Source organism: Octopus sinensis, linkage group LG26 (assembly GCF_006345805.1).
Source record: "Octopus sinensis linkage group LG26, ASM634580v1, whole genome shotgun sequence".
NCBI lineage: Eukaryota > Metazoa > Mollusca > Cephalopoda > Octopoda > Octopodidae > Octopus > Octopus sinensis.
The window spans coordinates 9,162,695-9,174,201 of record NC_043022.1 but is presented as its reverse complement, the minus strand read 5'-3'; the positions used below and the strand labels follow the sequence as shown (position 1 = coordinate 9,174,201).

Sequence of the window (11,507 nt, the reverse complement as noted above, 5' to 3'; positions counted from 1 at the left end):
AACATGCAGAGTATTGTGACATTTTCTGAGAAATTGGATTCCATGCTGAATGGCGGTGTACCATTGGGCAAGATTACTGAATTCTGCGGGGCTCCAGGCATTGGTAAAACCCAAATGTGGTAACTGGTTCTTCGTTCTTTATGTTTGTCTATGTGCATGTATGTGTGTGTGTGTCTATGTCTGTTTGTGTGTATGTGTGTGAGTGGGGTTCAGAATAAATACCTGAGTGCCACAACAAATGATGAAAGCAGTTTTTTTTGGAAATGGTATTCACCCCATAAGGCGGCAAGCTGGCAGAAACATTAGCACGCCGGGTGAAATGCATAGCTGTATTTCGTCTGCCGTCATGTTCTGAGTTCAAATTCCGCCGAGGTCGACTTTGCCTTTCATCGTTTCGGGGTCGATAAATTAAGTACCAGTTACGCACTGGGGTCGATGTAATCGACTTAATCCGTTTGTCCTTGTTTGTCCCCTCTGTGTTTAGCCCCTTGTGGGTAGTAAAGAAATAGGTATTCACCCCATAAGGCATTGCTCTATAAAGTCCTCTTGGATCTGACCTATACAAGCATAGAAAATGAAACCTTTAAAAAAAAGAAATTACGTTGATTGTGTGTGTGTGTGTATTCTAACAGAATATATTTTTGGGGTTGGGGTCAGAAGAGTCAAATGGCACTATTTACTTTTTCTTGAGATGTTCAATATGTTTAATTCTTACCTGTATCTACCTGATGGAAACGTTTTCTTTTTCATGATGTAACATTTTCATTCATCAATAAAAAACACTTCTGAAGCAGCTGTAGTGAACCACAAGCCATCTGTTGTGATTTGTTTGTTTGTATGTGTGTGTGTGTGTGTGTGTGTATATATATATATATATATATATATAAACAAATGATAGGCACAAGCATGGCAGTGTAGTAAGAAGCTTGCTTCCCAATGACATGGTTCTGGGTTCAGTTTCCTGTGTGACATCTTGGGCAAGTGTCTTCTACTATAGCATCTTTTCTACTCTTGGCACAAGGCCTGAAATTTTGGGTAAGTGGGACGGGCCAGTCAATTAGATTGACTCCAGTATGCAACTGGTACTTAATTTATTAAACCCCAAAATGATGAAAGGCAAAGTTGACCTTGGCAGAATTTGAACTCAACATAAAGACTGCTGAAATACCTATTTCTTTACTACCCACAAGGGGCTAAACACAGAGGGGACAAACAAGGACAGACGAACGGATTAAGTCGATTACATCGACCCCAGTGCATAACTGGTGCTTAATTTATCGACCCCGAAAGGATGAAAGGCAAATTCGACCTCGGCGGAATTTGAACTCAGAACGCAGCGGCGGATGAAATACTGCAAAGCATTTCGCCTGGCAGGTTAACGTTTCTGCGAGCTCGCTGCCTTCTTCTACTATAGCCTCTGGCCAACAACTGATTTTGGTGTGTTTATGTCCTATAACTTTGTGGTTCAGCAAAAGAGACCAATAGAATAAATGCTAGACTTACAAATAATAAGTCCTGGGTCAATTTGTCCAACTAAAGGTGATGCTCCAACATGGCCACAGTCAAATGACAGAAACAAATAAAGGAATAATATATATATATATATATATATTCTTTTTTTTTATTTTTACTTTCATTTTCTCATATCCCTCTGTTTAACCATCTCACATCATCTCTGATGAAGGAATATCTCAGAAACTTTCTCTTTATAAATGTCCTGAAAATTCCACACAGCCTGGGCTTTGTTGTCTCGTTTTATGAACACACACACATACACACACACACAATACACACACACACACACACACACACATATGCATACATACATATATATATATATATATATATATATATATTTACTTCTATTTTCTTAAATCCTTCTGTTTAACCATCTTACATCATCTCTGATGGAGGGATATCCCAGAAACAGCTGTAAGACTAACTTTCTCTTTATAAATGTCCTGAAAATCCCACACAGGCTGGGCTTTGTTGTCTCATTTTATGTAACACACACACACACACACATACATGCATACATATATTTGTATTATATTATGTTATATTAGAGGGAAAATCAAACCAAGACAGAACGAGTATCTTAGATCAATTAGAATAATTTAACTAGGGTAAGGTGAATTTGAAGTATTACAGCCGTTTCTGAGATAACCCTAGTGGTTGATTAGCATGTCCGTGCACTGGGTATTCTGTTATCAAAGACAAGGTATGAATATTTTAGATAGGGAAAATTTACAGTTTACAAAGAATAAAATGAAAGAATAAAGAGTAAAAATAGTTAGAAGAATATAGGCAGGAGAATAATGTTCACAAATCCTCTTTTTCCAGAGGATATGGATGTGATCGGTACTTCTGTGAAGGTACTGGTTTTTTAGTTAAAATCCTAGGTAAATTCAGGCAGTATTTTGGCCATATTCTGAATGATGCATTCATATTGTAAATGTGTATATAGAGCGAGAAATTATAATGGGCATAAATTATCCAAACAGAGGGATTGATTCATTCTGCTAAAAATTCTTCAAGGTGCTGCCCCAGTATGGCTGTAGTTTAGTGAATGAAGCAAGTAAAAGATAAAGGAAACAATGGTTCTGGGTTCAGTCCCACTGCGTGGCACCTTGGGCAAGTGTCTTCTACTATAGCCTCGGGCCGACCAAAGCCTTGTGAGTGGATTTGGTAGACGGAAACTGAAAGAAGCCTGTCATATATATGCATGTATATATGTGTGTGTGTCTGTGTTTGTCCCCCTAGCATTGCTTGACAACTGATGCTGGTGTCTTTATGTCCCGTAACTTAGCGGTTCGGTAAAAGAGACCGATAGAGTAAGTACTAGGCTTACGAAGAATAAGTGCCAAGGTCGATGTGCTCGACTAAAGTCGGTGCTCCGGCATGGCCGCAGTCAAATGACTGAAACAAGTAAAAGAGTAAAGGGAGTAAAGAGTATACCATCACCCTGCTATATCTCTCAATCGAAATCTCAATGGGATTCTTAAAATTTCTGAAGCTAATATCTGCGACAATTAATTCTGTCTTTTTATTTGAATTTCTCCCAGCATGCAACTGGCTGTCGATGTCCAGATTCCTGAATGTTTCGGAGGTGTGGAAGGAGAAGCCATCTACATAGACACAGAAGGCAGTTTTATTGTTGAAAGACTTCAAGATATTGCTGAGGTGACTGTTTGCCATTGCCAGAATCTCGATACAGATGGTGAGTAGAATCATCATCATCCTCATCATCATTGTTGTCATCATCATCATCATTGTCATCTTTATCATCATCATTGTCATCGTTATCATCGTTATCATCATTCTTACCATCATTGTCATCATCATCTTCGTCGTCATCTTCATCATCATCATTGTCGTCGTTATCATCGTCATCATCATTCTTATCATCATCGTTATCATCATCACCATCATGGTCATCATCATCATCATCCTCATATTTATCATCCTCATTATCATCATCATCATCACCATCATTGTCATCCTCATACAACCATTTTCCATGCACACATGGTTTAGACAGTTTCACATGTGCCTGTTTATTAATATAAATGACAAGAGTTCGTTAATACTGTTACAGTGCAAGGTCCTAATGAAACAGGGCTGCCCAGTAAGCTTGTCTGGCAGACTCAGGGATTTTGAGTACCTGCTCATAAGTTACTTCAGATTATTAAGCGATTCCAGACCTTCAGTGTGCAGAAGGTTGGTGTTGTCATATATATATATACAGGGTGATTGAAAAGTAACTCCCTATTTTAAAATACTTATAATTTATTTATTAACTATAATTTTTAGAAAAAACGAATATGTAAAGAAAGTGTGTAGCATGGAATTTTATTTAAAATTTAATATAGGCATCAGCATTCACCACCAGCTTCTCAAACCGCCTGGGAACCACATCAACTGATTTCATCAGGAAGTCTTGTGGAATGAAAGACATAACTTCTCGTATTCACCCTTCAAGTTCTTCCAAAGTCATTGGTTGGGTAGAGAAGACTTCCTCCTTTAATCAACCCCAAAGAAAACGGTCGCAGGGTGTTAAATCAGGGCTTCTGGCCAGCCAGTCATGCGGACCTTGATGAATTGGAAGGACGACCACTTCAAGTACCAGCTACAAATCCTATAGTTATGAATTTTGCATGACAATTCTTGATTATCTTTGCATCAACTTAAGCATGTCTTCCTCTAATGGTCCTCCACCATCTTTGCACTTGAACAACTGATCTCCAAACTTCGTAATGTGCAGCTAGCTGGGCACAGTAGGACGTCCAGCCATGTTTGTAGGGCTTCTAAATTTCAAACAAAATAATCAATCTGAAAAAAAAACAACATGGAATCAATTCCTGTATATTAAAGAACATACACAACAAATTTGAGAAAAAAATTATAGTTAATAAATAAATTATAAGCATTTTAAAATAGGGAGTTACTTTCTTTTCTAATCACCCTGTATATATATATATATATATATATATATATATATATATATATATACGTATATGTGTGTGATTGTGGGTGTTTGTTTGTGTCTCTGTGTACTGCCGTTGTGTAATAGTTCTGTGTGTCAACATCATAGAAGTGTTCATCATCATTTAGCATTTGTTCATCATGTTGGCATGGATGGGACAGTTTGACAGGAGCTGGCCTGCTGTAGCATTGCCTGGGCTCCAGCTGTCTGTTTTGGCATGGTTTCTGTGGTTAGATAACCCTTCCTAATGCCAACCATTTAGCAGAGTGTACTATGTGCTTTTTATGTGGCCCCAGCACAGGTGCTTTTACGTGGCACCAACATGGAGCACTTTTATGTGACACTAGCACGGTTGCTTTTATTTCGCACCAACACCCACGAGCCCGTAAGACTAGGGTCTCTAGGTTGAGAGAGTGAAAGAGATGTAGAGGACATGCCTGTTATGCAAAGATGGCCATGGTTTTACTTAGCTTGACATGTCTTCTCAAGCACAGAAGTCTTGGTCTCTTGTCTTTACCGCTGTGTAGCCCAACATCAGAAGATCCTTTCTCACCACTTTGGCCATGAGGAAAATTTCTGCCTTGCTTGGAAACAGGTAAACATTGGTGACAGAAGGGCAACCAGCTGTGGAAGATCTGCCTCAGTAAATTCTTTCCGACAAGCATGCAAAAGTGGACGTTAAAACAGGGATGATGGTGATGCAAGTATTTGGTTTGGCTTTTGAAGAACTTTTAAGAGGTTGGTGTTTAGTTCTGGGTTTGTGTTGCTAAGCGACCGTTACTTTATATATTTCAGGTGACTCTCCTGTCACATTCACCACTGACAAAGTACTAAATGGGATCCATTACTTCCGTTGTCGGGATTATGTAGAACTCCTGGCTATCATACACCTGCTTTCGGAACTCATTAAGGATCGTCCTAAGGTAAACCTATCATTGTTTGTTCATGCTATGTTCTTATTTCACTTGTTGTTTGTTCCTTCTCAAGCCATGCCTGGCTCATAAAGGCCAGTTTCCTGGTTTCATTGGCATATAGGTTTCCACCTGGAGGGGACGCCAGTCCATCACAGGTAAGCTACTAGATACAGGAGGAAAGAGTAAGAGAAAGTTGTGATGAAAGAGTCAGCAGAAGTTCGCCATTACCTTCTGCCAGAGCCACATGGAGCTTAGGTGTTTCGAATTATTATGTGGAGGTTCATATTTTGTCTGATAATATTTAGGAAAAATGTAGGGCAGTGAGCTGGTAGAATCATTAGAACATCAGACAACATACTTAGTGGCATTTTGTCTGTCTTTACATTCTGAGTTCAAATTCCACTGAGGTTGACTTTGCCTTTCATCCTTTCGCTTGCTTACTTAGTTCATGCTTTATGCTTTTACATTATAGGGCTGAGGTCATTCCAAGCTGGTGATCCCAGAGAAGTCACCATGCATAGAGCCAACCAGGTCCACAAGTGTTCTCCATTACTGGTGGTCCTATGCCACCTGCTCTGCATCCTCGAAGGTGACGTCAAGCCTCTGGAGATCTTCCCCAATCACATCCAGCCATCTGGTTGTGGGGCCTGCTACAAGGCCTCTTTCGGCCCACAGCTGTTGCGTTGAATGAGAATAAAGCTCTGGTAAATTGATCTAGTGGGAGATGGAGGACATGTTCTCATCCTTGTTGAGGGTTGATAAAATAAGTACCAATCAAGTACTGAAATTTCTGGTCTTGAGACAAAATTTGAGACTATTGTTTATGAGAAATGTATCAGCAAATATCTTAATGCATGCATACATCACTATCTCTCTTTGTCTAGAAGTTATATACCATTTATCCATGCCATGCATGGAATCATAGGTTGTTTAAGTCTTTCAAATTGGGTGGTACAAATAAAGTACCACTTATTTGTATCAGTCTAATGAACAGTGGTACATAATTGGTACCAAAACTTAATATTCTTTTCGCTGCATGGTTGGTAGCTCAGAAAACATACCACTTCATTTATCAACCGATCAGAAGCTACCCTTACATCTGGCGACAATTTCTACAACACAAACGGAATATTTTTTTAATTGAATCCATTTTGTGCCAAAGGTCAATCAGCGAAAAAACAAGAATGCAAATTTTTGTTATAAATTTTTGCCCATCTAGAGTTTCTTTTTTTTTTTTTGGCCTATCTATCTCACCCCTGAAAAACTTAAGATGTTTTATAAGTAACACTAGCAATGAATTGGTGGTGATGATAATTAGCAAGGTGGTGATGAAGATGACAACACTGATGCTGGCAGTGATATTGATTGTAATGATGCTGATGGTTTTATGAAATATTTCATTAACATATTGTTTTTATTCTATTTTTTAGGTGAAACTGGTCATCATTGATAGTATAGCTTTTCATTTTCGTCATGACTTTGAAGACATCAGACTCAGGACTTGTTTGTTAACAACCATTGCCCAAAGTCTCATCCAAATTGCAAACAAACATGCGTTAGCAGTAAATATCAGCTGTTTATTATTATTATTATTATTATTATTATTATTATTATTATTATTATTATTATTTTTATAATTAACATTTCTCGCCCTGCATTGAAGCAGTCATCAAAGCTGAAGGGCAGATTCATAAAATAATCTTATAAGAAAGCTTATTGAAAACGTGTACAAATTTTTATCAAAATATATTTGGTTTTTGTTAAATTAGAGATATGAATTTTAAAATGTGTTCTTAAATATCTCTTGCACCCTGTTTAATGATGATGATGATGCTGTTGGTATATTTTATTTCTTAGGCGTCAAGCTGGCAGAATCGTTAGCACACTGGACAAACTGCTTAGCAGCATTTCGTCTGTCCTTGTGATCTGAGTTCAAATTCTGCCAAGGTCAACTTTGCATGTCATCCTTTCAGGGTCGATGAAATAAGTACCAGTGGAACACTGGAGTCAGTGTAATCGACTAGCCCCCTTCCCTAAATTTCAGGCCTTGTACCTATAGTAGAAAGGATTATCTTTATTTCTTAAGCAGTGAGCTGGCAGAATCATTAGCACATCAGACAGATTGCTTACCAGCATTTCATCTGTCCTTATGATCTGAGTTCAAATTCTGCTGAGGTCGACTTTACTTGTCATCCTTTTTGGATTGATTAAATAAATATCAGTGGAACACTGGGGTCAGTGTAATTGACTAGCCCCCTTCCCTAAATTTCAGGCCTTGTACCTATAGTAGAAAGGATTATCTTTATTTCTTAAGCAGTGAGCTGGCAGAATCATTAGCACATCAGACGGATTGCTTACCAGCATTTCATCTGTCCTTATAATCTGAGTTCAAATTCTGCTGAGGTCAACTTTACTTGTCATCCTTTTTGGATTGATTAAATAAATACCAGTTAGTCACTGGGGTTGAAGTAAGAAACTTGCCTCCTCCCAACAAAATTTCAGGTCTTGTGTTTAAAGCAGAAAGGATCATTATTTTTATTCCTGATTTTGAATCTACTGTTCAACATCAGGCCTTAGTATTTTTCATCCAAGGCATGGGTGTGTAGCAAGAGGTCTGCTTCTCAACCACATGGTTCTGGGTTCAGTCCCACTGCATGGCACCTTGGGCAAGTATCTTCTACTATAACGCTGGGCAAACCAAAGCCTTGTAAGTAGATATAGTAGATGCTAACTGAAAAAAGCCTGTTGTATGTATATATGTGTGTGTGTGTGTATGTTTGTATTTCCTTGTCTTTACAGTGTGTGTTTGTTGTAAAATGATTATCATTGTCAAACAAGCTGTGTCATTCATTTCCAACAACCTGAGAGAACATGTGTGGCCATGGGGAAAAATACCTTGCTTGGAAACAGGTAAAGGTTGGTGACAGGAAAAGCGTCCAGTCATGAAAAATTCTGTTTCAAATAAACTCTGCCCAACCCATGCAAACATGGAAAAAACAGTGAATGATGATGACGATGATGATAACAATGGTGATGGTGATGGTGATGATAATGATGTTAATGATGATGATGATAACAATGATAATGATGATGACGATGATGATGATGATAACAATGGTGATGGTGATGATGCTGATATTAATGATGATGATAATGATAACAATGGTGATGGTGATAATGATGATGTTAATGATGATGATAACAATGATAATGATGACGACGACGATGATGATGATAACAATGGTGATGGTGGTGGTGATGGTGGTGGTGATGATGATGATGTTAATAATGATGATAATGATAACAATGGTGATGGTGGTGGTGACGGTGATGATGATGATGTTAATGATGATGATAACAATGATAATGATGAAGATGAGGACTCGTTAGTTCAAATCATCATCATCATCATCGTTTAATGCTAGCATGGAAAGTGGACGTTAAACGATGATGATGATGATGATGATTTGAACTAACGAGTCCTTTTTTTTTTTCTCCTCCCGCCCACATCTTTTATCTTCCTCCAGGTTGTATTAACAAACCAAATGACCACTCGCATAAACTACAGCAACAACAATTACAGCTCTTCCAGCTACATGAACACGAGTGACACAAGTCAAAACATGATCCCTGCCTTAGGGGAGAGTTGGGCTCACATCTCTACCATACGTATCATCCTCTACTGGAAAGACAACCAAAGAAAGGCATTGCTGTACAAATCACCTGAACACAAGGAGGACGTTGTTTCCTTTCAGATAACTGTAAGTCTCTCTCTCTCTCTCTCTTTTTCTACATCAGTGGTTCTTAGCCATTTTTACCTATGGACCCCTTTTACTTGGGTGGACCCTCCTAGCCATTTGATGTTTAAAAAATCCCATTGTAATTTCAAAATTAAATATTATGAAGAATTGTATTTAAAACAAAATCATAAAAATATTTTATGATCTTAGCAGTATAACTTGGCAGACACCCATAAAATTATTAACCATCTTACAAACAATAACTCTGAGCACCTTTTCAAACTCCACCTGTGGACATATTTACAAAGTCAGAAAATAGCACAGCTCCCATGACTTTAGGAAACATTTTTTTCACGCTGAGAGTTGCTGAACCATGGAACAAACTGCTGGCATCAGCTGTTAGTTGTTGGAGCACTGCATCCTTCAAAACTTCCATGCTTTCTGAGATTCGCCAACACTACACCTAATTTCCTCCCCTCCATACGCACACAAGCATGTATCTGACTCATACATTGTTCGCTTTCCAGACATTTGTACATTACTGCATACACTTTATACGCACTTTCTGACAAGTTGTGGTGCACCTGAGCACTGTATACAATAATTTCATTATTATTATTATAACCAATTTTATTGCAGATAAATTTTAACAGCAAAATCTTACATGGACTTCCAAGGGCCATATGGACCCACCCCCCAAGAATCATATAGACCCCAGTTGAGACCCACTGCTTGAGAGGAAATGGCTAATCTTATTTTGAGTTTCATTATTGTTTTTGTTGTTGTTGTTGTTTAACCACAGGTCAACACTAGGCAAGCCTGCTATCAAAGACAGTGGAGAGAAGGTAGAATTGATGGAGTGTAGTGGGTGTGTGCCTGGGGGTATATGTATGTCTAGGGTGTGTGTGTGTGTGTCTGTCTGGGGTAGGATGTGTGTCTTCTATTATATTCTCAGACTGACCATTGCCTTGTGAGTGAATTTAGTAGACAAAAGAATGTGAGAACCCATCACACACACACACATACACACACACACACATTGTTGACATGATAAGAATTTTGTAAACTTTTGAGAAAATATGAAGTAATTTTTTTTTGGAATATCTCAAAGGATACTCATAAATCTATGTAAATATTGGGTTGGGAAACTCTTTTGGATGGAAAAAGTCCCACAGGCAGCTTTCAACTTTTCCTTTCCAGAAGGGGTTTTCAACCAATATTTACATGCTATTATTTGTAGCTTTATGTGTATGCTTTGAAACATTCCAAAAAGAGAATATATAAGAAGGCACATGGCTCAGTGTTTAGACTGTCGGGCTCACAATCATGAGGTTAAACAACAATGATGATAATGATGGTGAATATATATGTATAGTGTATTTTATGTATTTAACGAAGGTAATCATTATTTGTCTTTACAGATGGGTGGTATTCGTGATGTGGTCAACCGTGGCCCAACAGAAGAGGAACCAGAACATGGTGTGGTTGCTGCAGCTGAAGAACCAGCCACAAAACGTCAGAAAACAGTTTGACAAATGATGGAGACTCTTTTATGAAATTGTGAACATAAATAATTACTTTTTCGATCTAATAAATTGTATATATACACACTGATATATATTATGAATTTTATTTTATTTAAATGTATAACAAAATAGAAATTAGGGGATAATAAAGTGAGACTGAACCCTAAATAGGGCTTTTTCTCTTGTCTGCCTCAAATTCAATCTTACAATTTTTGCATTTTACTTGTTTCAATCATTGGGCTGTGGCCATGTGGGGGCACTATCTTGAAGAGCTTAGGCAAGCAAATCGACACCAATACTTTTAAGTGCAATATTTGGTACTTGTTCTCTTGGTCACTTTTGCCAAACTGTTAAGTTACAGGGATGTAAAAGAACCAACACCAGTTGGTAGCCAGATGTGGGTGGGACGCAGTGTTTTTAGATTCCTTGTCTTGCAAGTTACTTGGTGACCCTGCCGGTGCTGTGTAAGACATGTCGAGTCCACATTGTGAAGTGATTGGCATTTGGAAGGGCATCCAGCTATAAAAGCCATGCCAAAACTGACCTCGCCTGTACTGGTGCCACGTAAAAAGCCCTCACTCCACTCTGCAAGGTGGTTGGTGTTAGAAAGGGCATCCAGCTCTAAACACTATACCAAAACAAACACAAAAGCTTGGGGTAGTCTTCTATCTGCTCGGTTCCTGTCAAACTGTCCAACCCATGCCAGTATGGAAGGTGGATGTTAAACGATGATGATGATGACGGTATATACATATATATATATATTTATATATATAATATATATATATGATATATACATATATATATATATTTATATATATATATATGATATATAATATAT

The 11,507-nt window shown here is 38.1% G+C and overlaps 1 protein-coding gene across 2 annotated transcripts in view; it reads left to right on the top strand.

The window, feature by feature from the left end:
* Nucleotides 1–10,754, top strand: part of LOC115224865 (DNA repair protein RAD51 homolog 3) — a 246,069-nt gene extending 235,315 nt beyond the window's left edge. For both annotated transcript variants that reach the window (XM_029795815.2, XM_036513573.1), the window contains exons 3-8: nucleotides 1–119; nucleotides 3,066–3,220; nucleotides 5,282–5,409; nucleotides 6,831–6,962; nucleotides 8,928–9,161; nucleotides 10,562–10,754. The exon at nucleotides 1–119 is cut by the window's left edge and continues 128 nt beyond it. In XM_029795815.2, coding sequence (XP_029651675.1) covers nucleotides 1–119; nucleotides 3,066–3,220; nucleotides 5,282–5,409; nucleotides 6,831–6,962; nucleotides 8,928–9,161; nucleotides 10,562–10,672 — 879 coding nt within the window. In that variant the 3' untranslated portion in view covers nucleotides 10,673–10,754. The remainder of the gene's footprint in view (nucleotides 120–3,065; nucleotides 3,221–5,281; nucleotides 5,410–6,830; nucleotides 6,963–8,927; nucleotides 9,162–10,561) is intronic.
* Nucleotides 10,755–11,507: the final 753 nt, after the last annotated feature.